The sequence below is a fragment of the Coregonus clupeaformis genome, chromosome 18 (genome assembly GCF_020615455.1).
Source record: "Coregonus clupeaformis isolate EN_2021a chromosome 18, ASM2061545v1, whole genome shotgun sequence".
In the NCBI taxonomy this organism is placed as follows: domain Eukaryota; kingdom Metazoa; phylum Chordata; class Actinopteri; order Salmoniformes; family Salmonidae; genus Coregonus; species Coregonus clupeaformis.
The window spans coordinates 1,699,133-1,726,020 of record NC_059209.1 but is presented as its reverse complement, the minus strand read 5'-3'; the positions used below and the strand labels follow the sequence as shown (position 1 = coordinate 1,726,020).

Sequence of the window (26,888 nt, the reverse complement as noted above, 5' to 3'; positions counted from 1 at the left end):
CGTTCATCCACCTCTGGCCTGCTGGCTCCCCTACCTCTGCGGAAGCATAGTTCCCGCTCAGCCCAGTCAAAACTGTTCGCTGCTCTGGCACCCCAATGGTGGAACAAGCTCCCTCACGACGCCAGGACAGCGGAGTCACTCACCACCTTCCGGAGACATTTGAAACCCCACCTCTTTAAGGAATACCTGGGATAGGATAAAGTAATCCTTCTACCCCACCCTTACCCCAACCGAAACCCCAACCCAAAAACAAAAACAAACAAAAAAAACATTGTAAAGTGGTGATCCCACTGGCTATAAGGTGAATGCACCTATTTGTAAGTTGCTCTGGATAAGAGCGTCTGCTAAATGACGTAAATGTAAATGTAGACATCGTCTACAATGAGGCCGTTTGAATTCACCTGAGGTTAATTCTATGTGGTTGTTTAAAATGTACTACTTCCCAACTAGGTGGTGGGGCGACTCCGAAAACAGTGAAGTGGATCGATCTACTGTAGGAGGGAGGGGCAGATTTTTTGCATATGACAATATTCATATGATTAATGTAATATTTGTTGCCACCTTCAATTCTTGCACAAAATGTATACTGAACAAAAATATAAACAACATGCAACAATTTCAACGATGTTACTGAGTTACAGTTCATATAAGGAAATCAGTCAATTGAAATAAATAAATTAGATCCTAATCTATGGATAAACATGATGCATTCTCTATGGTGGTTATACAAGGCTACTATACAAAGCCTACAAATGATAACGACATTATTTATTATTATAATGATGATCATAATAATAAGTAATGTCGTTATCATTAGTAGGCTTTGTAAAGTAGCCTTGTATAACAACCATCGAGCTGTATTGTAATAATAACAATAATTGTAATAATAACAATAAGAAGGAGATCAAGAAAAAGGAGGAAATAGGAGCGAGAACTGCGTGCATATTATCTGTGACAAACAGGTGCTGTTAGGTTACAATATAACTTTTTCTGCCTGTTTGGAACAGTGTAAACAACACTAAATAAATTATAAGTAGTACCAGTCGGTTCTAATGAAAACAAATTGTAAAGCCTTTATTACAGCATAGCAAAGATTAAAAACAGCCAAATATGTGAAATTGCTTTATCCGACATTTTGCCATTGCATGAGGCTTGGTGCTCACGGAATCAGTAGGTTATTAAACAAACACTCAAACAGGCAACAGAAGCAAGATTTGTTTTATTTCTGTAGATATATATGGATGATTTATAAAGCCAGGCAAATTTAACAGTTAGACAATAAGGCTAAGCCCTATTTGCACGGGACAAGTTTTACTATAGAACGTTGGTTATGTAATTATTACCCCAGAATGTTTTTCAAAACTGCTCCATGTAATTCTTTATTTTTTTCCAATAAATTGACAGTTATGATGGAAGCCTGGAGTTTTTTTTCTCGGCGTGAAAATATTTCAACAAGTCCAGGTGATAACAGGGCTACACTGATAACTCGAGCTTGGTTCCCATGTTTCTAAACCATACAAAACCATCTTTGGTATAGTGTCGACATAATATGTGTGATCATAAGCATCAGGATATTTTAGCGATCCGCAGTAGACGTCCTAAATGCCACCCAGCCTTCAGATGTGAGCTAAACAGTGCACTTGCATTTGAGATGCGTTTTAAGGCTATGGATACGAAAGTGAAAGTATTATTTCCAAACACTTAGGTCAGTTGTATGCTGCTTAGCGATCTATTAACAGCAAGGGTTATATTAAATAGGCGCAATATTTTTTACTGATGCATTTGGCAATATTCAATTCATACACAAAAAACATATGAACAAAAGCATTCACTGTGAACGTTGATACGTGTAGACCCTTCATATATAGGCTATGAGCAGCACTTCGTTCAATTTATCGAATCAGTTTGACAGGTGTTGCTCAAACAGTGAGCAACACCTGTCAAACTCAGACATTTCTCTCAAACACAGGGATGTTGATTCGCACAGGCCTAGTATTATCAGAGGACCATGGAGTTTGCCAAAAAAACTGTAGGTTATTCTGGCTGGAATTGTTACTCTCCTGCCATGTACAAATTACTGACATGTCAGATTCGGACTGAACAAAAATTACAGATATGTTTTTTTGTTTTGTTTGTACACATAATTACATTTACCGACCACCCCCAGTAAAACTAATCCTGTCCGAATAGGGTTTAAGGCAAGGGCTGTTTCCTCATCTTTGCTGCTGCTGCCTCCACCGTATTGTTCTCAATCCCAATATGCTGGTTAATTTTGCTATTATGCACATAGAACCATAGGGAAACATGCCAATTCTACAGCGAATTGAAGATTATGTTTCAGAACCGGTGACAGCAACCATATCCAACGTGGGAGAAACCGTATTTGTAATAAAATAATATTCGATTTATTAGTGTTGCACCATTATTTTTACATAATATAACCATATACAATTTCAGTATCACATGTCTTGGACTGTGCCATCCCTGTGGCTTCCGCAATGGATTAGTCCACTGAGACAGGCGCAAATCAGACAGGTGTCTTTTGCACCATGAAACATGTTTTATAATTGCGACTGCTCGACTAAAGAAATCTCGGTCGACCAATAGCCTATCGACCAAACAATCGACCAGTTGACTGAATAGGGTCAGCCCTATAGCTTACACATATAGCACACCTTAAAATACAATCTTCTTGTATAATGTGCTCTGCAATAAGATAAACAGAGTTTGATTTCTAAACCAGATGAGTTCTCAAATAGCAACTGCCCAATACCATGGTGGGCATGCATAATATTGGATCTATTGGAATATAAAGTATGGACAATGACAAAGAGCCTGTAGGATTATAGAAAAACCAGTTGGGAAATTAATGTTTGAGTTTCAAATACTATATGTTCAGTGAATGTGATTATATTTAGGGGGGTTAAATTATTAACTTTCCTACTAAAGTTCTGTGCCAAAATCTTGCCAATCAATTCATTATTCTACTAACTATGACTGAGTGTGAGACATGTTTTCCATAATGTAAGTTTTATGCATGTACATTCGAACAAAGAACACCATCACAAATAGTGTTTCACCATTTATTGAGTACAGAGACAAATAGCAAAGATGTCTCAGTATTTGAAGTATTTAAATATAGTGTAACCTACCAATCAATTGCCGTGGAGGGCACGATCTTACAAATGTTGCAGTCCAAAAATGAGAGCTTTACCATCTATGCCAAAAGCCTGGGCCTCTGATGGAGACTGTCATCAACGCATGCTTCAGTATTCCCCCTTCTCTCTAGGGGCATTTGTGTGCCCGGGCCCCATAAGCGTATCGAAAGGTTCCCACCCTGGTCACCAATGTAGCTGACCGATGTATAGCGAGACAAGTGCCTTAACAGAATGCAAGCTAAAGCTTGTGTGGTCCAGAGACGAGAACTCTACCATCTATTGCAAAATCATGGGCTCCTGACGGGGACAATATAATTCTCACCACTGCATGTTACAATAGCAAAATTGAGTCTTTTAGATGCTCAAACAAGCACGTGTATTGTTCAACTCTAAAATGCACTAGACTGTGTAAGACAAAATCTACAAAGAAAAGACAACAGGCAAATGCATATGTGGTCCCAATGTCTAAATAGTGATGGCAGGGCTAGTTCAAACTGCAGTAGGATGGTTGTCCTCACAGGTGAGTGAATCAGCCCATGCTTGGTGAATAGCACTTGGTTGATCGCTGGGAGCAGGAAACAGGAGAGCTGAATAGATCATGTGAGACAAAAGTGAGAGAAAATAATTAATCAAATAAATCGTCACAGCAAAGGAATGTAGTTTGTGAGCTAGAAAATGAACATCCTGATAGTCTGAGGCAGGGTGCTATGCAATCATCCTACTCCAACTATTAACAGGGATAATGTAGGATTTCTTATTTGTCAGTATGAATGACATTTGTGGGTCCTGCATTGATGATTGTATTAGCTTTACACTACTTATCCTATAGATTTTTGTAGTCTTATTATTACTTGGAATAAACTGTTAGCCAAAATGCTCCTTGTCCCGGAATGACATGCTAGCTAGTGATAAAGCTATCTGCTCCTGCTAGCTAGCATCACATCTACTTGTTGTAACTAGCTAGCTAACTAGAAAGCTAGCTACATTACTAAGGTTTATGTGTTCTAAGTTGGGAGTCATTTTACAGCTTACATTGATGGTATCACGTTTCTCTAACTAAACAGTTAAATTACAAATAAATAAATACTTTACCTGACAGCAGATATCTCTCTCGAGCTGTCACCAGCTGTCTTCTACCTTAGGTACGGATAACATGATTGGCAGACGTGATGAGCAGAGATAGTACCATGGACAGTACACAAGTTTTGATTGGTTTACAGATAAGTTCTCAGCTGCGTTTGCCTGTCCAGTTAGCAAACATAAAAGTAAGCATTTTGAAAAAAATTGCTAAAATTGACATTGCCAACAAATGGAAATGTGTTCAGAAGAAATGAATATACACAATATGTAAAAAACTGCTCCTCCCTCGACAGAGATTGATCATCTAAAAAACTAAAGCAGAAAGCTTACTACGACCCACCGCCTAAACCACTCACCCACACTTGACTCCCTTGCCATATCAACGAGGCCTTTTGAACTGAACGAAACTGAATTGAGTTTGATTAATTTAAATCGACTATTCCTCGATTCCCCTACTCACTCTTCTATCTTGCCACATCAATGGGGCCATTTGAGCTGAAAGCAAAACAATTTGAAAGCGAACCAACTTCCCACCACCCATGTCAGTGAAGCCATTTGAACTCAATTAAACCGAACCAAATTTAATTAATCGGAATTGACTCTTTCTTCACTCACTCTGCTGTCATCTGGGCCACAAGATCGAAGGAGGCGAAGCCGGCATTGAGGAAGTTGTCGCGATAGCGGCTCATCTTGATGGCATCCAGCCAGTCTCCCACGGTGGTGAAGGTGGTGTAGTCAGGGACGCATCGGTCGAGCAGGGGCTGCGACACCCTACAGGGGGGGAGGAGGGAGGAGGGGATTGAGACAAAAGAGAGAGGGTTAAGGTCACACCTCGCCTCCAGCACCAATGAAACCTCACCCCCAAACCCCCCAAACGCCACCTCGCTCTCCCCCTCGCTGCCCTTGTAGGGTCAAGGGTCAACTGCCCCCGTCGCCCGACGTAACCACCTTTGGTTACCATTGGATACTGGCTTGGCCGGGCGTGTGTGTGTGTTCTCTTTGGCGTGATGACCAAAGCCAACAAGACAAAAGGCATGCATGCACCAGAATACGGCGAAGGTGGAAAGACATTTCCTCAAGAATCTCCTGGACAGCATGGATATATTTGTGGACTGTCAACATGTGTGTGTGTGTGTGTGTGTGTGTGTGTGTGTATGTGCACGTGTGTGTATGTATACACCTGTCGACACTCAACGAAGCCCTCGGACTCTCCCAAAAACCCAACCACCCCTGATTGATGTCATAGATAGGGGGGCCACCTTGCAGTTTTAATAAACAGCAGTGGAAGTTTGAAAAGAGAGAGGGAGTGCGAGGGTGAACGATGGAAGGGGAGGGGGGGGATGGGGGGGTAAGAAAAGGACAAAGAAAAAGTATCTGTCTCTCTCTCTCTCTCTCTCTCTGACCGCTCTCTGCTCTGTTGATCCTTGTCGTCTTTTGATGGCATTAGATTCATTAACAATTAAAGGGGGATAGAAAAAAGAGAGGGAGTGAGTTAATAAGAGTCAATACAGAGGCTCCATTGAAGTGTTGACTGCTGCAGAGGGATAGGAGGAGTGCTCTTTAATAAGGCCTGTGCTTCAGGGCCCCGAGGGTTCGGGCTAGCCACCATCAACCCTCAGACACAGTTCCCTCTTAATAGAGCATTGTTAGCCACTTTCTGAAGTCTCGCGCTGAAGGGGAAGCTATCTAGCCTGATCCGAGATCTGTTTGTGCTATCTTGCCAACTCCTTATGGTCAGTGGAAAGACAGCCCAAACAGAGGATCTGGAATCAGGCTAGAAGCTGTCTAGAGTAGTCAAAGGAAGCCAAAGGCACTGGGAGAGGCCACTAAGACCGTATGTCTCATGTTATGAGGGGCAGTTACCTGAGTGGATACTCCAAAACTGGAGCTCAAATTGCAAAGATGTTGTGACTGTTTCCTCATAGTTTTTGGTTAACGGTTTCCTATTTGAAGACTGTTTCGTTTGTCTTCAGTGTAAGTTGTGAAAGACATGGATCATTGGATTTTTCCGTGTCAGGCAACATGGGTATGCATTATGAAAATACAAAAATGCTCACACACTCACACACTTCCTCACAGGCAGACACACCTGACCGCACAACTCCCCAATCAGTGACAAAATAGCTACCACTAACCACTACAAGGCACTAATGTCACACCAGATGTCACGGCAGCTCATCTCTCACTCACTCTTTCCTCGTTAGGTTTGGCGTGGGGCACACCTCTCCGCTGGCCCATTTAAAATATTTTTGGCAAATAATTCAAAGCGTTCCCGTCTTTTTCACATCACTCTTAATCTAGCTAATTACTAACTAATTACTCTCGCTTAATCTTCTTAGCCATCGCCATAGCTACAGCTCCTGATCCCCAATGGAATCACCCCCCCATTCCTCCTCACCCTCTTCCCCCTTCGGGCTCTTTCCAAGAAAGCTACAGAGGAATGTAGCATGAGGCTATGGCTAAATCTGTGAAACCATCGATCTAAGAACTTCCTTGTAGGAGCTATGGTTGCCTCGAGCGCTTTATTGAGCAACGGCAATTCTACATTTGCATTGATAACATTGACCAGTTTTTTGGTGGCTGAATGTTTTAGCTTTGGGAAGCAATGTGTACTGTAGGCATTGCTGAGTCACTGACTCTCATACACTCCTGTCAGTCAATTTGGATAAGGATATTTGTCCAGTGAAAGTGTTATCATTGTCGGCAAGACTCAGGTGATTATTGAAGTCGGGTAACTCTGGTATCACAGTCACAGATAAAAAATGGCATTGTCACTACTAAACCCAAGTCCAGGGGACGCACTGTATTTGCAGTAGACAGCAAACCAAAGAAACCCATTTCACATAAATATATTTCTTCCTATTCTCTATAATGTAATCCATCACATACATTCACTATATATACAAAAGTATGTGGACACCACTTTAAATTAGTGGATTAATTGATGACAGCTGTATAAAATTGAGCACACAGCCATGCAATCTCCATTGACAAACATTGGCAGAATAATGGTCTTACTGAAGAGCTCATTGACTTTCAAGGATGCCACCTTTCCAACAAGTTAGTCAAATTTCTGCCCTGCTACAGCTGCCCCGGTCAACTGTAAGTGCTGTTATTGTGAAGTGGAAATGTCTAGGAGCAACAATGGCTCAATTGCGAAGTGGTAGGCCACACAAGCTCACAGAACGGGACCGCTGAGTGCTGAAGCGCATAAAAATAATCTGTCCTTGGTTGCAACACTCACTACAGAGTTCCAAACTGCCTCTGGAAGCAATGTCAGCACAATAACTGTTCGTCGGGAGCTTCATGAAATGGGTTTCCATGGCTGAGCAGCCACACACAACCCTAAGATCACTATGCGCAATGCCAAGCGTCGGCTGGAGTGGTGTAAAGCTCTCCGCCATTGGACTCTGGAGGAGTGGAAACGCATTCTCTGGAGTGATGAATCACGTTTCACCATCTGGCAGTCCGTCGGACGAATCTGGGTTTGGCGGATGCCAGGAGAACGCTACCTTCCCCAATGCATAGTGCCAACTGTAAAGTTTGGTGGAGGAGGAATAATGGTCTAGGGCTGTTTTTCATGGTTTGGGCTCGGCCCCTTAGTTCCAGTGAAGGGAAATCTTAACGCTACAGCATACAATTACATAGTAGACGATTCTGTGCTTCCAACTTTGTGGCAACAGTTTGGGGAAAGCCCTTTCCTGTTTCAGCATGACAATGCCCCCGTGGACAAAGCGAGGTCCATACAGAAATGGTTTGTTGAGATCGGTGTGGAAGAACTTGACTGGCCTGCACAGAGCCCTGACGTCAACCCCATCGAACACCTTTGGGATGAATTGGAAAGCCGACATCAGTGCCCGACTTCACTAATGCTCTTGTGGCTGAACGGAAGCAAGTCCCCGCAGCAATGTTCCAACATCTAGTGGAAAGCCTTCCCCAGAAGAGTGAAGGCTGTTATAGCAGCAAAGGGGGGACCAACTCCATAATAATGCCCATGATTTTGGAATGAGATGTTCGACGAGCAGGTGTTCACATACTTTTGATCATGTAGTGTATATGAAGAACTATCACAAAGGAGTTAGAAGCAAACAAGAGAAAAGTCTATAAAACCAAGCCTTTTCACCCCATGGACGAGTCTCTTCTAGCCTATACATGGAAGCAAATTCAGATGGCAGCTGCCCCTATGTGGTATTGAACTTCCTACCTTCGTGCATAGTGGTATGACTGAGGTAAGATGAGATACATGCTACATACTTTAAGCCAGTACTTAGAGTTGCAAAATTCCCAGGTTTTCTAGAAATCCTGGTTGGAAGAATCCCAGGATATGGTTATTCTGGGAAACCTGTGGGATTTTGCAACCAGCACCAGATTGAAGTAGCTGCTAACTAGGCTGAGATGTGGCAGACTGTTTGACAGTTGATAGGCTTACCTGGAAGATTGCGTGCTGCTGGTGACCACCTTGAGGCTGGCGGCGTTGCGGATGAGCTTGTCCAGAGTTGCTACGATCTGGGAGAACTTAGGCCGAAGGTTCCTTTCCTTGACCCAGCAGTCGAGCATGAGCTGGTGCAGCGCTGTGGGGCAGTCCATGGGCGGGGGCAGCCGGTAGTCCTGCTCCACTGCGTTGATCACCTGGAGGGTTGGAGAAGAGTTAGATTGACAAGTGGGCTAGAATGAGACCTGGATCAAAATATATAGGTAAAATCTAGGGAATTATGGTTTTGAATTATGAGACTAGAAAAGGATAAGAAACAGGGTGATGACTGGGGAGAGAAGGGATGGGAGAGAAGGTGGGTTTAGAGTCAAGATAAGAAGAGTCAGGAGAGAGGGAGGGAGGGGGGGAGGGGGAAGATAAGAGAGAGCATGAGAAGGGAGAAGGGGGCAGGGGAGAGGAGGAAAGGGAAGGGAAGGGGAACAGAGAAGGAGAGTGACAGGTTGAAGATGTTACAGTGTTTTTCAGGAACGTTGAAGTCAACGTAAGCAAAGTCAAGTCCAGTAAAGTAAATTAAAGTAAGTTCCACTCACATCCTGGTTGCTCATGTCCCAATATGGCCGCTCTCCGTACGACATCACTTCCCACATGACGATGCCGTAGCTCCACACATCACTGGCCGAGGTGAACTTCCTGTAGGCGATGGCTTCGGGGGCCGTCCAGCGAATAGGAATCTTGCCTCCCTGTGGATATGCGAATGAGTAGGTGAGTGTGAAATACTGGGGATGAAGTCACACACACAGAGTTACACACATACAGAGGGAAGAGAGGGTGAGACAAACTTACACCGTTTGAGACACGTTTGATATTGATAAGATGCCAGGTAAAACTGAGGGATACACAAATACGTATACACACACTCATACACACATAAACACACAAAACTCTGAAAAACAAGTGCATTGTGAATCTTATTGACTGTACAATTTGTGATTGAATACAAAAAAGGAAAAAAAGAACACACTGATGAAAAACTGAAACACACACTAAAACCAATTTATTACCATTCATTCAAGACTTGACAAACAGCATACTGTATATACAAAAGTATGTGGACACTCCTTCAAATGAGTGGATTTGGCTATTTCAGCCACACCCATTGCTGACAGGTGTATCAAATCGAGCACACAGCCATGCAATCTCCATAGACAAACATTGGCAATAGAATGGCCTTACTGAAGAGCTCAGTGACTTCCAACGTGGCACCGTAATAGGATGTAAACTTTCCAACAAGTCAGTTCGTCAAATTTCTGCCCTGCTAGAGCTGCCCCGGTCAACTGTAAGTGCTGTTATTGTGAAGTGGAAATGTCTAGGAGCAACAACGGCTCAGCCGTGAAGTGGTAGGCCACACAAGCTCACAGAACAGGACCACTGAGTGCTGAAGCGAGTAAAAATCATCTGTCCTTGGTTGCAACACTCACTACCGAGTTCCAAACTGCCTCTGGAAGCAATGTTAGCACAAGAACTGTTCGTCGGGAGCTTCTTGAAATGGGTTTCCATGGCTGAGCAGCCACACACAAGCCTAAGATCACCATGCGCAATGCCAAGCGTCGGCTGGAGTAGTGTAAAGCTCGCCGCCATTGGATTCTGGAGCAGTGGAAACGCATTCTCTGGAGTGATGAATCACGCTTCACCATCTGGCAATCCGGTGGATGAATCTGGGTTTGGTGGATGCAAGGAGAACGCTAACTGCCCGAATGTATAAATCAAATCAAATTTTATTTGCCACATGCGCTGAATACAACAGGTGTAGACATTACAGTCAAATGCTTACTTACAAGCCCTTAACCAACAAATAGTCCGGGTAGCCATGATTTGCTGTTCAGGAGTCTTATGGCTTGGGGGTAGAAGCTGTTAAGAAGCCTATTGGACCTAGACTTGGTGCTCCGGTACCGCTTGCCGTGCGGTAGCAGAGAGAACAGTCTATGACTAGGGTGGCTGGAGTCTTTGATAATTTTTAGGGATTTCCTCTGACACGGCCTGGTATAGAGGTCCTGGATGGCAGGATAGAGGTCTAGGCTTTGTCGTGCCCTCTTCACGACTGTCTTGGTGTGTTTGAACCATGATAGTTTGCTGGTGATGTGGACACCAAGGAACTTGAAGCTCTCAACCTGTTCCACTACAGCCCCGTCGATGAGAATGGGGGCGTGCTCAGTCCTCTTTTTCCCTGTAGTCCACAATCATCTCCTTTGTCTTGGTCACGTTGAGGGAGAGGTTGTTATCCTGGCACCACACGGCCAGGTCTCTGACCTCCTCCCTGTGGGCTGTCTCATCGTTGTCGGTGATCAGGCCTACCACTGTTGTGTCGTCGGCAAACTTAAAGGGAGTACTGGAGGGGACTGGACACGCACCCCTGAGGGAACCCCGTGTTGAGGATCAGCGTGGCAGATGTGTTGTTACCTACCCTTACCACCTGGGGGCGGCCCGTCAGGAAGTCCAGGAACCAGTTGCAGAGGGAGGTGTTTAGTCTCAGGGTCCTTAGCTTAGTGATGAGCTTTGAGGGCACTGTGGTGTTGAACGCTGAGCTGTAGTCAATGAATAGCATTCTCACGTAGGTGTTCTTCTTGTCCAGGTGGGAAAGGGCAGTGTGGAGTGCAATAGAGATTGCATCATCTGTGGATCTGTTGGTGCGGTATGCAAATTGGAGTGCCAACTGTAAAGTTTGGTGGAGGAGGAATAATGGTATGGGGCTGTTTTTCATGGTTCGGGCTAGGCCCATTATTTCCAGTGAAGGGAAATCTTAACGCTACAGCATACAATGACATTCGAGACGAATCGGTGCTTCCAACTTTGTGGCAACAGTTTGGGGAAGGCCCTTTCCTGTTTCAGCATGACAATGCCCCCATAGACAAAGCGAGGTCCATACAGAAATGGTTTGTCGAGATCGGTGTGGAAGAACTTGACTGGCCTGCACTGACCTCAACCCCATCGAACACCTTTGGGATGAATTGGAAGAGTGAAGGCTGTTGTAGCAGCAAAGCGGGGGACCAACTCCATATTAAAGACCATGATTTTGGAATGAGATGTTCGACGAGCAGATGTCCACATACTTTTGGTCATATGTGTGCCCACACACATGCATACACACACACTACCACAGCGTCCTTCACACTCACCAGTGAGCTGGTGTAGGTGGGGTCCGTGGCGTCATCTTCGAGGAAGCGCGACAGGCCGAAGTCAGACACCTTACACACCAGGTTGCTGTTGACCAGGATGTTGCGTGCAGCCAGGTCCCGGTGGACGTAGTTCATGTCAGACAGATACTTCATGCCCGCGGCGATGCCACGCAGCATGCCCACAAGTTGGATCACTGTGAACTGCCCGTCATTGAGCTGGCAAAGACAGAGAGATAGAAAGACAAAGATAAGCAAGCATTATATATTATTATTCAATAATTAGTTTAAATGTTTAACATACTCCTATTCCTCTGTAGCTCAATTGGTAGGGCATGGTGCTTATAACGCCAGGGTAGTGGGTTTGATCCCCAGGACCACCCATACCTAAAAAATGTATGCACGCATGACTGTAAGTCGCTTTGGATAAAAGCGTCTGCTAAATGGCATATTATATTATTATTATTCCCATCTCTTTCCCGCTCTCTCTTTTTCCTACCAACTATCTCTTTTGTTTTGTCTCTTGCTCTCTCACAGTTTTTATCCCTCACTCGCTTTCTTATTTCCCCATCTCTCTACCTGTCTCCCCTCTAGCTCTCCTTCTGTTTCTCTCATGTCTCCTGTTTCACCCCTTTCTCTCTACCCTCTTTCTCCTTCCTTCCCTCCATCTCGCTCTCCCTCTATCTTCCGCTCTCTCTCTCTCCTTCTCAGTGTCAGATAATGTTTTATATGAAAGAGAGGCAGTGGTTCACAGGCTAGTGAAACATCTGTAAATGTCAGAGATAGCGAGAGGAGCGGCACATTTGTCAGATACTGTCAACAGACGAGGGTTAGGGCCTTTTCCACAGAGATGGAGAGGGTGTGGAACATTATTAGGGAAGATTAGGGAGACATGTTTGGGTGCTTTGGCTTGGTTGCAGTGCAGATGATGTGAAGATTACAGATACACATTTATGAAGTGTGTTCAAGAGTGTCAGTTCTCTGGGTGTTTTTATATAGTGCATGTTCTTGGTTTCAATGGATTTAGTATGGAGATTGACAGCAAGGTAGGCCTTTGTTGTCATGAAAACATTTTGGGGTTACAGTAGGTGGTGGGTAATGTTAGCAATATGTGAAATTATGTTTGCTTTTTATTACCATTGCCAAACCCTGAGCTCAATGTTTCATATCATTAACTAATTCTAAACATATCCTTGTGCGTGTGTGTGTGCACCCACCAAATTATTATTATTATTTATTAATTATTGTGTGTGTTCCACAGGTTCTCTTACCCTCAAGAAAGAGTCCAGTGCCCCGTTCTCCATAAACTCTGTGACAATCATGACTGGTCGGCTCTTGGTGACCACGCCTTCCAATCGAATGATGTTGGGGTGGTCGAACTGTCCCATGATGCTCGCTTCGCTCAGGAAGTCCCGCCTCTGCCGGTCGGTGTAGCCCACCTTGAGTGTCTTGATAGCCACAATGATCTCACGTCGGCCGGGTAGCTTGCAACGCCCGCGACACACCTCCCCAAACTCTCCTGTGAGAGCGAGGAATGGGGGACAGCGAGAGAGAGAGAGAGAATAGAGAGAGAGACGGAGGGGGGAAGAGAGGAAGGATCGGAAGAGTGGAGGAGAGAGGGGAGAGGGACAGTTTACTGGTTAGAACCAAGGAAGGGAAGCGGGAGACTGCGCGAGAGAGGGGCTAGGAGTGGCAGAGAAAAGGGGGGATGAAAGAGGAGGGGGAGAGTGAGGGATGGCCGAGGGAGAACTAAAAACGTAGTGATGAGTGGGTTAGCGTGGGTAGTTTGGGGGTGGGGGTAAAGCTTGATAAGAGAGTGGGGAGGTGGGAGGCTAGGGATATAGGTGGGGGTAGAGGGTTGGTTGGGGAGATTAGGCTTCTGAGGGGGCAGGGGCAGGGGCGTAAGAAGAGGCTGGAGGCGAGAGAAGTGTGTGAGAGAGAAGTGTGTGTGAGAGAGAAAGAGAGAGAGAGAGAGAGAGAGAGAGTGTGTGTGTGCGAGAGAGGTAAATAAGGGAAGTGAAGGAGAAGGGAGGGGGTGGAGGGAGGGAGGGTAAAGGTGAGGAGCAACAGGGTTTGGGGTTTGTCACTTAAGGCGAAGGCTGGGAAGCGACGGGTTCAAGTAGCAGCAGTAGATGTTAAGCCATCGTTGTGGTAGTGGTAGCAGTAGTAATAGTAGAGCGGAGGGGGCTCAACTGCAGGCGAAGTACACCTCAAAATCCAAATTCCCATCACCACAAGCCTTCATTCGGCTCAGATACAAGGCTAATTCTGAGTCGACAACAGTCCTGCAGTATTACTAATATTTCAAAATATCAAGATTTTAAGATTCAAGATTTCTAACTAGCACATCAAAAAGGGGTGGAGGGAAGGAGCAAGGGTGATCTAGAAGTAAACAGGAAGGATGGCCACATATGAAAATAAGCCAATAAGTGATGAGGTCAAGGGTCAAAGGGACTTTGGAGTGGCCCCCTTTTAGTGGCCCTCGAGACACTTAAAGAGGGGGGCGGAGTTTAGAGATGAACAATCCTGGCCCTGGAAGGCTGCTGTTCTAGCTTCTTGAACAGCCAATCAACTCTCCAAGATGATGATTAAGTCAGTTAGATTCAAATAGGGGAGCTAATCAATTGAAGTGATTGATTAATGACAGTTGAACAAACAAAATAACTTCCTACTACAGAGCACCTCTCCAGGACCAGGAATGGGCCGTTCTTAGAGGTTAAAGGTTTAATAAAACAAAGAGATTCACAAAGACAAAAAGTGGGGAAAGTAGGTAGTAATCATAAAGGCACTTAGGTGCCAAACTAAGAGGGAGTTACAGTTGTGAGTGAAGCGAATTAGGGGGGTGCTAGGACGCAACATTTTCTGCAAAGGTGTAAGTCCGTATTTGTGATTGGGGGGTGGGGGTGGGGCGCTGATAGTGCTGGGGGGATGCAGGGGTTTAAGGCGGGGTTGGGACGATGAATTGAGTGAAAGTACCGCTTGGCGTGAAGTCCTCTAACGGTATGGCCTGGAGGTGACTAGCATTCTTCCCCCTGTAGCTCAGGAGCTTTTGTTGGTTACCTGCGCCAATGACTTCCTCAATCTTCACGCAGGAGATGTCGATCTCCTTGGCAAACTCGCGGACGGCCTCATTGGGGTCCTCATAGGTGAAGGGGTCGATATAGACCTTCATTCCCGGCGTGACTATAGGGGATTCAATAGTGGGAATAATCACATGAATCAAGGCCGTCAAGCAGAAATTACCATTCAAAATTATATGTACAGCATTGATTGTTAACCAATGAAATGCATGAAGGCAGCCTATGGGTTGTTATGAAAGCTTTGCTTCTAATGATAATGGATTGGATTAACAGAAGATTTTACAGTCGAGGCACAAAACCAATGAGATCCACAACCACTACACTCTTAGAAAAATGGGTTCCAAAAGGGTTCTTCGGCTGTCCCCAGAGGAGAACCCTTTTTGGTTTCAGGTAGAACCCTTTTGAGATCCATGTAGAACCCTCTGTGGAAAGAGTTCTACATGGAACCGAAAAGGTTTCTTCAGAGGGTTCTTCCATCGTCCCAGTCGGTATTAAATAGAACGTTGCGGCCCCGCCCGCCTGTGGGGAAAACAGCCCTTGGTTATCTTGGTTACCCAATTGACTCACAGCAAAAACATCACCCTTTTCAACCGCAATTTTCTTGATGTCTGCTTGTTTTAGTCATTTACAAAACAACATTTAAGAAAAGTACAACATGTCTAAAAGATGACTTTTCAACATTGCCTGCTCCCAAGCGTTCTCACTACTTAGAAAAACGTAATATTTTAGGGCTTCCCTCATGCCCCTTTTCATGATGGCGCTAATGTTAGCTACGTGAGTGAGTGCTAGCTAAATTTAGTTACCAACCAGAACATTAAGCTAGCCAAGACCAACAACACAAACAAACAGAATATATAGCTACAAGTAGTGAGTGGAGTTACAAACGGACTATACTAAACAAGTTAAATCTCTAACCTGTGATGAAATGTTTTCCACACACATAGCTACATGTAGCCTACTTGGACATTATGTCCCCACATTTCCCACTCTTCCACACCGAATAGCCTGAAGCCACAGGGCTCTTCTCGCAGGCTCTATTTCCCTATTTGTGAGCATTGCGAACCATAGGTTGGAATTTTTAACCTGGTTACATTGAACAACACAGCAGCTTTTCAGCATGTTTTGTTATTTCTGTAAAACAAAAAATCAGTGATGAAGTTGGCTTTTTTACAATGGGGGTCAATGGGAAAGAATGTTTGTTTTCCCCAATTTGTGGGCGTGATCGAGGGGAATTCCTTCTTATGACATGAATATCGACTCAGAGTATGGGGACAGCCGGTTAGGTTCTAGATAGCACCTTTTTTTTCTAAGAGTCTACCGATGCTGCTTATATAATCTGTGCCTGTTATATGAAATAAACCGTCTTTTCCATTATGTGGATATAGGATGCTTGTGTTATGACTGGCTTTTGACACGTAGTGTGTGGATATACTGTTGGATGTAGGACTAAGTCTAGCTCAGAGGGCGGCGGTTAGAATGTGGAGCATGTGGATAGCTTATAATGGAGGACAGGCAGTAGAGACTTACTGTACTGCTGCAGTTTCTCTGTGTACTCCGACTCAGAGCCATTCCTCTGCTTCCTTTGGGGCAAACCAGAGTAAAAACACAAAGTCAGTCAAGTGCCGTATGTTGCAATACTCAATGGAGCAGGATTTTGTGGAGATGATTTCGGCAGTAGAAATAGAGAATTGCACTGTATTGCTGCTCACTATGATATCTTTATATTCAAAGCTAAGAAATACAGAATTTCAAGGTAAAACTACAAAATAAGAGAATATATCGGACAGGGAAAGTAGGACTCTGTTTGTATGTCTGAAATGGCAGCTGAGAGAAAACATAATGGCCCAATACGAGAAGTGAAGGACAAAGCCTCATCCAATGGCAGCCTCAGCTGTCTCCCTCAACACCCAGCTTAACACTCCCTCCTGCACGCTGGTTCAGACTAATAAACTGTTCACTCCCAATCACCCCCATATCCTCTATTCATTCTCCTCTTTCATCAGTATCTGTCCATTAATGCGGGGGAGACGGCTATGACAGGGCGAGGGGGGTGGGGTTGTTGAAATTACATGTTAATGTGGTTCCTTTGTTGTCTAACCAGTAACCGGGGCAATAATACCCGCCGGTGATTTGCATCTCATTTCCAATTCAAATGCAGTTACGGAATATGCCAAGGAGGCTCTGAGTTTTCCCTCTTTTTTTTCTCTTCTCTAGTGGCAGATGCTAGCGAGCTAAGCTAAGACAAAGAAAGAGACTATTCAGCCTGACAGGGCCCGGGCCTGTCAGAGCGGGCGGCTCACAGCGAACCATGCCACCGCCGCCGTGAAGGCGGGTGAGTGCCAGCCAGTCACCAAAAGGGAGGGTGTCAAACTTGTATGCTTCGCCAACCTGCAGCCTCCCAGTGACAGATGAGTAGTACTACGTAGAGTTGAAAGACCATGGTGAGACCAAGCCAGGCTTTTACAGGAACTGAATGGACATTAAAGTTAAATGGACTAATATCCTACAAGTGAATAGGAGTCAATAGGAATCAATAGGGATGGGCCGTGTCCAGGTTTTTGGGACCGGGCACTCGATGACAAGGGCATGAGGGCAGGCCTATTAGCTTCTAGCAGCTGCAGCTCATGCTGTGTCCAGTGGGCTAGCCTAGTGAAGGATTGGGAGGGAAATCTGTATGGACTATCCACTGGATAGAGCTAATCTCCTACTCACAAAACTCTTAGTTAACATTTCCATTTTGTTTTTGTGTGGGGGTTTCAATCTGTAAATCAAATATGCCAGGAATTGCCAGAAATATGGTGTTTTCTCACTTGCTAACATTGCTATGCTAACATTGTTTCATCCACAAACTGAAGTATGGCTTATTGCCAGCTATTATTGTATGAGCTTGGTGAACTGCTTTTGATCATGTTTATCAATGGGGTAAATCCTAGAACAAAAAATGAACTTGGCTTCAACTTCAGACGTAGATGCTTTTTCAACGTTGTCTAAACGACAAAGTGTTCACTGGGTAGTATCGACTATGTTTATTCTCACCTGAGGCAGACGATGGCGATGACGACGACAGCGATAATGAAGACTAGACTTGCAGTGGCCGAACCCACAATAAGGGGCAGCTGCTCCTGAAGAGACTTCTTGGGGTCACCTAGAGGTCAAGAGGTTAGATGTCAGGGTTACCCAAAGAACCTGTCACCACTATCACATAAATACACACTACACCCACACGGCCCTCACACCCTCCGACTAGGCGAATGCCGACGATACTTTGTCCTTGTGATGTATACGTGCATCTCCCGCCTGTATATGTACAGATGTAGGATCTTAATTTGAGCCAGTTTGCTACAGCAGGAAATGTGAATTATTATGGGGATATTATTAATGGACATTTTTGTAGGGGTTGATACATTTTTCGTAAGGGAAAATCAAGTCTGAAATTTCAAAGTGGAAATTACAAACTTCAGAAGCCTTTTTAAACCTCAAATACACTACAAGTTTATCGTTTCCTGCATTGCAGGAAAGTTCTCCTGCAACAGGGTGCTGAAATGAAGACCCTACATCTGTATAGGCTTTCAACCCTACACTTCAGCTACTCCTAGAAACCACTCCTACACTTACTCCTAGAAACCATATGCTTATGTAAAGACAGGCATGCCCTTGTGTTCACCACTCTACATCAAAGAGAATGGGAAGGATGTTTGCAGTTTCCCAGTGTACGTTTTGTATGTTTCAACCTTTAGATTCACAATACAGTACTCTAGCCTAACTGGCTCTAATATAAACTGGAATGACAGTCAAATAATGGGAGACATTGTCATAAATGATTAGGCAGACAGGCACCAAAGGTTTATTATTTCAATGATAAGCCTAAAGAAGTATAAACCTTTTGTAAGGCTTTTGAGCCTCTACATACTTACAGTATAAGCGGGGGCACAGGACTAGGAAGTGGAGGTAGGAAGTAAGTGATGTAATATGGTCAGTTAGCCGATGCGTTAATCCAAAGCAATTTACAATGAACACATATACAATAGGCTATATGAGGCCTTCGCAACAAGCAAACCCACAACCTAGTGTTGCAAGCACCGTGCTGCTACCAAGTTGTCAGTCATCATCGCAACCACAAGAGATGTGAACCTGTTTTTCAGTGTGTGAGAATTTTAGTAGTATTCTGATGCAAGCTTGTGTCAATGCCGTCCTTGTATGTGTCTTAGACTATTGACAAACCCCAATTTCCACTCATGGGGAGCAATAAAGTTCATTCAATCGTACTTTTTAGGTTGGTGCTGAAGTCGGCGGGGCTGCTATAGCGGCCATACCCAGCCACTGTGCGGGCCCGGACCTGGATCACGTATGGCGTGCCCGTCTTGAGCCCCTCGATGCGGGCAGAGCTCCTTTGGGCTGTCATGGTGTGAGCGATGGCCTCACCCTGGTCCTGCCAAACCAAACACACAGAGAATGGTTAAGAAATGCTTCAAAAATGTACTAAACAAACAACATCCCCTCATTCATCATCACCTTCCATCATCGCCTTCCCTCCACCCGTTTTGTGGCGCATTCCGTGTCCAACAAGGCAGCACGAGGCGAGAGTAGCTGGAGAGCTTTAATCGGTGAGTACAACACAACAATAAACATAGAGAGAGACACTAACCAGGTTTCCAACCTTTTTATGCGAGTAAAGTACATGTCAAATAAAACATGTCACGACAGGGCTGATGGAAACAGCAAATTTGTCGGTAAACTTTCCATTTGTCGACAAATCAAAATACGCTAGACAAGATGGTAAACTTGGAGTCATGGGATATGTTGTGTGGTCCTCCCACTACAACTGGGGAAAGCATGCAGTTATATACAAATAAGTTATGATGAACTTCACAGAGTGGTGTACAGTAGGTATCCTACCCATACTGTATCTGCAAACTGTTGGTTAGAGTGCACGTGCCAAGACCAGAGTGGGCACATTCGCTATATAACACAACATTTATTTTGACAAAACCACCAGAGTTAAAAATGTGATGAAAACCCATTTAACTTGTATTTTTTATTCATTACATAGGAATGTAACCACAAAAGCAATATTTATGTGCACTACGTCATCACGCACAGCCTTTTATCCTCAACAAGTCAATTTGATAGAAACAGAACTCTAGTAGGAAAATGCACATATTGTTTTTATGCAGATTTTAGAATATTTGCATGGGGGGTAAACAGAAAAGAAAAGGAGGAGGAATTGGGAGGGGAAGAAGGAAGGAAGGCAGAAAGGAAGGACCAACAAAACGGCGGGCGGACAGAGGGACGGGATTAAGACTTTGTCATAACTGTTGTTATTATTGTTGTGGTGTTGAATTATTTCCTATGGGGCAATATTATTACAGCATGCAACAGAGGCAGAAATAAGACTTGTGAAATAGGATGTGGAATTAAGAAGCGTTGATTTACATTGTTGTTTACCTTCTCATGGTACTTAATCTCGTAATCCAGAATGATTCCATTGGGTTTCTCAGGGGGCAGCCAGGAAAGACTCATGGTGCTCGCTGTGGCCCCCATCAGTTGAACTGTAGGTACTGCAGATGGAGCTGTAAGAGAGTGGTAGAGGGAAGGAAAAATGCACTTTAATTCACTATTGTGTGTTTTACGAGTTTTACACCCTTTGTATATCTATTTGATTTGATTTGACAAGCCTAAGCATATTGATGCTTTGTGATGTGCTGTGCTTGCTATACTTGGTATGCTATGCAGCCAGCCCTTCTCTCCCTATAGCTCTGCTGATCCTTTTCCAACTCCGCTGGGAGACAAGGGATCTGTGATTCTTTCTCAGCAACGAGGGAATCAATCAACAAACTGGTAGCGCTTAGTATTTGGAAGATCCAGTACACACCCTGTGCGGCACACACACACGCACGCACACATGCACACGCACGCACTCACACATAAACGACTCCACCCACATCAGGTTCAGTTCTCTACCCACTCTTTTATTTGTGACCTGTGTATGACTACACAAACAGCAGTCTGTCACTCTCTCTTCCTTTCTAAGTCCAGGCTTGTTTTGTTTCTGAGTCACTCCCATGTACTCTCCCCAGATCCCTCCTCACCTCCCTAGTTCCTACCCTATCATTCTCATTTATATAACATCCATTGTCCCTTCAGTCCTTTTTTAGTACGCTCAAAAATGTCCCCCTCTTTTTTAATGATTCCCTTCCCCAGTTTCATCTGTCTCTTTTCCTCCTAGTATTCCCTACTGTACCATTGCATCACCCCCCGGCCTTGTCATTGTCACCACCACCACCACACTAGACCTCCCTGTCTCTCTCTCCCCGCTTTCTCTCTTTCTTCTCTAAACCGAAGCTCCATCCCCACATAGTAGCCTACCACCAGCCACCCATCCCTCCCTGAAAATCTCAAACCTCTCCCCATAGAGAATCCTCCCTGGGCAGATTCCCCGGTCACTGGGGTCCTCCTCCTGGCCGAGACACTGGGGAATAACCAGTAACCATGGCGGGCCTCACATGGCTTATCGCCTGTATTTATTTTTGGTCTTAAAAGGTGAATGTGGAGAGCCCTGAGAGAATGGTAGGGAATCTAAGGATAATCTGATCGGGGTGGTGCCTCTCCTGCCCCCAGCCTGCTCCCCCCTGACCTACACTCCTCCTGGGGGGTGCATCGTGTGGGATGGGGGTCCCTGTCACCATGGGCGCCTGACTTTGTCTGAAAGTGGGGGTGCAAAAGCTTGGAGGGGAGAGGGTGGGGGTGGGTCAGTATATTTTTTAAATACATTTCCCTGCAATTCTACACTGTTTCTTAACAGAACACAACTATTTTTCTTAGGTTTTTCCACAATAAATTATATTGAAAAAGTGTTTTAATGACTAGATTACTAATCTACCCCCTTCCCAGAAAATCCCACCTCCAATAATTAATTAACAGGTCTGAAACCCTCCCAACCCTGTGACTCACAAACATCCTGCTCCCTCCCTGAAAATCCCACCCATAGTGATTGATTGACAGGTCTGAAACCCTACCAACTCAGTGACTCTCACAAATATCCCTGACAATCCCACCCACAGTGATTGATTGACAAGCCAAACTGTTAAGAATGTGGCCAGGATAACACATGACAATGAGGAAATTAAATCGAAAATGGGAGGAATAATATTGTTTTACCCAATAAGGATTTGAATGTGAATGATTGTAGGTTAAGAAAAAGCACTGTTCAATTGTTAAGTTTCCATTTTATTTTTATCAAAAATAATGCGATCACAGTAATTTAGTACAATTAAAAATGTGAACTTTGATTTATCTTTTAAACATTGTCTTTCTCAATATGGCAGTGTTATCTGGTAGGGAACAAGAACTGTCAACTTGAAAATGTAAACTGGAGTACATGCAAAAAAAAAATTATAATGTGAGTTACTCATATACAGACTAATTTGTTGTTGTTGTGTAGTCCTAATTTGATTAATAGAATCAAAGAACAGCACTACATACATAATCTAATCACGTCTTGGTTCTTAAAACCACACAATCCTTCTACTGTAGCCTACCTCGAGAATATTGCCTTTAAAAGATGAGAGAAAATAAAAGGGTTTGACATTTGAACAAATCTGTAGCCTGCAGTTACAGTACTAGGCTACTATCAATTATTTTCAAATTGTCATTCTGTTTAATAGTGGCCATTTGAACAACACACCACAGTGAGTATGCTACATATATGACAATAAATCGTGAAAAAACATAATAATCATAACAAGTATGAGAAATAAAAAAAAGTGTAGTCTCAGCAAGCACATTAATGTTCCAATTTTACTCAGACATGGACTTTTTTTGGCAGCGTTGTTTGAAGCGCTGTCACCATGAAAAATGTGTAAGAGCAACTGACGGCAATAAACAACTTCTCTCATAGAAAATTGCCTATATTGGCATCAATATGAGTCAGAAACATTTATTCTAGTGTCAAAATTGACCACAAAGTGTAAATAGGAAAATGTTAGTCATTAAGTCAGTCTCGTCCTAAATAGGGTTTTGTAAATGAGTTTGTTACGACGTACTTGAGGGTTTTGGTATGGATTACTTACATGCCCACTTTTGCCAATGATGCCAATTTCCCAGAGACAACACATTGTGGTCCGCCCCCATGTGGAGTTTTTGGACAATGTTGTCAAGTTTGCAACTGGGTGCAACGCACGCACATAACATTTTCGCATAACTCATTTAATCTCGGACAAAGATATTGATAACTAACCCGGATTTGCAAATTAGGTAGCTAGCTAGCATTCGGGGGCCGTCTGCCAACCCAAAACAAAATGCTTGTTCTCATAAAAGTTTATTATGTTTTTTCTAGGGAAAAAATAAATGAAGGATGGTACTTGTCTACTACAAATATGGCTCTGGCAGAAAATAACAAAACGTGTCAGCAAGCATTCAGCAACGTACACAGCTGGTTACATAGAAACGGAATTAGCATCACCGGCCTAAATCTATTCTGTACTTACAGTCCCCCTATTAGCATAGAAATTACTTCCAAACTAGAGAAAGTTATTTTTCTTGCTATATGTTTATTGAGTGATGATATTATATTTAATTCTGATGATATTATATTTAATTCACAGGCTACAACCTGGTGGATTGGTTGTTCAGCAGCATCGTGGGAAACCTCCTACCATATCAGGAGCTGTTACAGAAGGCTGAGGCAGTGGCCAGACACCAGTCCCGTTTCAGAGTAATGGAGGACAACTGGAATTCACTTAACCACCATTGATAATGTAATCAGTGCTGTGTGTATACAGTTGAACTCCGAAGTTTACATACACCTTAGCCAAATACATTTCAACTCAGTTTTTCACAATTCCTGACATTTAATCCTTGTAAAAATTCCCTGTTTTAGGTCAGTTAGGATCACCACTTTATTTTAAGAATGTGAAATGTCAGAATAATAGTAGAGAGAATTATTTATTTCTGCTTTATTACTTTCACCACATTCCCAGTGGGTCAGAAGTTTACATACACTCAATTAGTATTTGGTAGCATTGCCTTTCAATTGTTTAACTTGGGTCAAACGTTTCAGGTAACCTTTCCACAAGTTTCCCACAATAAGTTGGGTGAATTTTGGCCCATTCCTCCTGACAGAGCTAGTGTAACTGAGTCAGGTTGGTAGGCCTCCTTGCTCACACACGCTTTTTCAGTTCTGCCCACAAATTTTCTATAGGATTGAGGTCAGAGCTTTGTGATGGCCACTCCAATACCTTGACTTTGTTGTCCTTAAGCCATTTTGCCAACTTTGGAAGTATGCTTGGGGTCATTGTCCATTTGGAAGACTCATTTGCGACCAAGCTTTAACTTCCTGACTGATGTCTTGAGATGTTGCTTCAATATATCCACATACTTTTCCTTCCTCGTGATGCCATCTATTTTGTGAAGTGCACCAGTCCCTCCTGCAGCAAAGCACCCCCACAGCATGATGCTGCCACCCCCGTGCTTCACGGTTGGGATGGTGTTAGTGGAGTCTGCCAATAGCATAGTCAGTGTAGTCAGCTCAGCCATACCCATTGAGACTGTGTCTGTGCCTCGACCTAGGTTGGGCAAAAACTAAACATGGTGGTGTTCACCCTAGCAATCTTATTAGGATAAAGACCTCCTCCATTCCTGCCATTATTGAAAGAGATCGTGATACCTCACATCTCAAAATAGGGTTACTTAATGTTAGATCCCTCACTTCAAAGGCAGTCATAGTCAATGAACTAATCACTGATCATAATCTTGATGTGATTGGCCTGACTGAAACATGGCTTAAGCCTGATGAATTTGCTGTGTTAAATGAGGCCTCCCCTCCTGGTTACACTAGTGACCATATTCCCCGTGCATCCCGCAAAGGCGGAGGTGTTGCTAACATTTACGATAGCAAATTTCAATTTACAAAAAAAAAATGGCGTTTTCATCTTTTGAGCTTCTAGTCATGAAATCTATGCAGCCTACTCAATCACTTTTTATAGCTACTGTTTACAGGCCTCCTGGGCCATATACAGCGTTCCTCTCTGAGTTTCCTGAATTCCTATCAGACCTTGTAGTCATAGCAGATCATATTCTAATTTTTGGTGATTTTAATATTCACATGGAGAAGTCCACAGACCCACTCCAAAAGTCTTTCGGAGCCATTATCGACTCAGTGGGTTTTGTCCAACATGTCTCTGGACCTACTCACTGCCACAGTCATACTCTGGACCTAGTTTTGTCCCATGGAATAAATGTTGTAGATCTTAATGTTTTTCCACAAAATCCTGGACTATCGGACCACCATTTTATTACGTTTGCAATCGCAACAAATAATCTGCTCAGACCCCAACCAAGGAGCATCAAAAGTCGTGCTATAAATTCTCAGACAACACAAAAATTCATTGATGCCCTTCCAGACTCCTTCTGCCTACCCAAGGACGTCAGAGGACAAAAATCAGTTAACCACTTAACTGAGGAACTCAATTTAACCTTGCACAATACCCTAGATGCAGTTGCACCCCTAAAAACGAAAGACATTTGTCATAAGAAACTAGCTCCCTGGTATACAGAAAATACCCGAGCTTTGAAGCAAGCTTCCAGGAAATTGGAACGGAAATGGCGCCACACCAAACTGGAAGTCTTCCGACTAGCTTGGAAAGACAGTACCGTGCAGTACCGAAGAGCCCTCACTGCTGCTCGATCATCCTACTTTTCCAAATTAATCGAGGAAAATAAGAACAATCCAAAATTTCTTTTTGATACTGTTGCAAAGCTAACTAAAAAGCAGCATTCCCCAAGAGAGGATGGTTTTCACTTCAGCAGTGATAAATTCATGAACTTCTTTGAGGAAAAGATCATGACCATTAGAAAGCAAATTACGGACTCCTCTTTGAATCTGCGTATTCCTCCAGGGCTTAGCTGTCCTGGATCTGCACAGCTCTGCGAGGGCCTGGGATCGGGAGAGACACTTAAGTGTTTTAGTACTATATCTCTTGACACAATGATGAAAATAATCATGGCCTCTAAACCTTCAAGCTGCATACTGGATCCTATTCCTACTAAACTGCTGAAGGAGCTGCTTCCTGTGCTTGGCCCTCCTATGTTGAACATAATAAACAGCTCTCTATCCACCGGATGTGTACCAAACTCACTAAAAGTGGCAGTGATAAAGCCTCTCTTGAAAAAGCCAAACCTTGACCCGGAAAATATAAAAAACTATCGGCCTATATCGAATCTTCCATTCCTCTCAAAAATTTTAGAAAAAGCTGTTGCGCAGCAACTCACTGCCTTTCTGAAGACAAACAATGTATACGAAATGCTTCAGTCTGGTTTTAGACCCCATCATAGCACTGAGACTGCACTTGTGAAGGTGGTAAATGACCTTTTAATGGCGTCAGACCGAGGCTCTGCATCTGTCCTCGTGCTACTAGACCTTAGTGCTGCCTTTGACACCATCGATCACCACATTCTTTTGGAGAGACTGGAAACCCAAATTGGTCTACACGGACAAGTTCTGGCCTGGTTTAGATCCTACCTGTCGGAAAGATATCAGTTTGTCTCTGTGAATGGTCTGTCCTCCGACAAATCAACTGTACATTTCGGTGTTCCTCAAGGTTCCGTTTTAGGACCACTATTGTTTTCACTATATATTTTACCTCTTGGGGATGTTATTCGAAAACATAATGTTAACTTTCACTGCTATGCGGATGACACACAGCTGTACATTTCAATGAAGCATGGTGAAGCCCCAAAATTGCCCTCGCTAGAAGCCTGTGTTTCAGACATAAGGAAGTGGATGGCTGAAAACTTTTTTACTTTTAAACTCGGACAAAACAGAGATGCTTGTTCTAGGTCCCAAGAAACAAAGAGATCTTCTGTTAAATCTGACAATTCATCTTGATGGTTGTAAAGTCGTCTCAAATAAAACTGTGAAGGACCTAGGCGTTACTCTTGACCCTGATCTCTCTTTTGACGAACATATCAA

At 43.7% G+C, this 26,888-nt stretch overlaps 1 protein-coding gene across 3 annotated transcripts in view; it reads right to left on the bottom strand.

Moving 5' to 3' along the window:
- LOC121533787 (ephrin type-B receptor 3-like) overlaps nt 1-26,888 on the bottom strand; it is a 106,040-nt gene that overhangs the window by 7,294 nt on the left and 71,858 nt on the right. For 2 of the 3 annotated variants that reach the window (XM_041840022.2, XM_041840023.2), the window contains exons 6-15: nt 20,366-20,490; nt 19,187-19,349; nt 17,957-18,065; nt 16,448-16,500; nt 14,901-15,035; nt 13,112-13,359; nt 11,844-12,059; nt 9,261-9,410; nt 8,668-8,867; nt 4,854-5,009 (exon numbers count right to left, since the gene is read on the bottom strand). In XM_041840022.2, coding sequence (XP_041695956.2) covers nt 4,854-5,009; nt 8,668-8,867; nt 9,261-9,410; nt 11,844-12,059; nt 13,112-13,359; nt 14,901-15,035; nt 16,448-16,500; nt 17,957-18,065; nt 19,187-19,349; nt 20,366-20,490 — 1,555 coding nt within the window. The remainder of the gene's footprint in view (nt 1-4,853; nt 5,010-8,667; nt 8,868-9,260; nt 9,411-11,843; nt 12,060-13,111; nt 13,360-14,900; nt 15,036-16,447; nt 16,501-17,956; nt 18,066-19,186; nt 19,350-20,365; nt 20,491-26,888) is intronic. The other variant, XM_041840024.2, reaches the window with a different exon arrangement.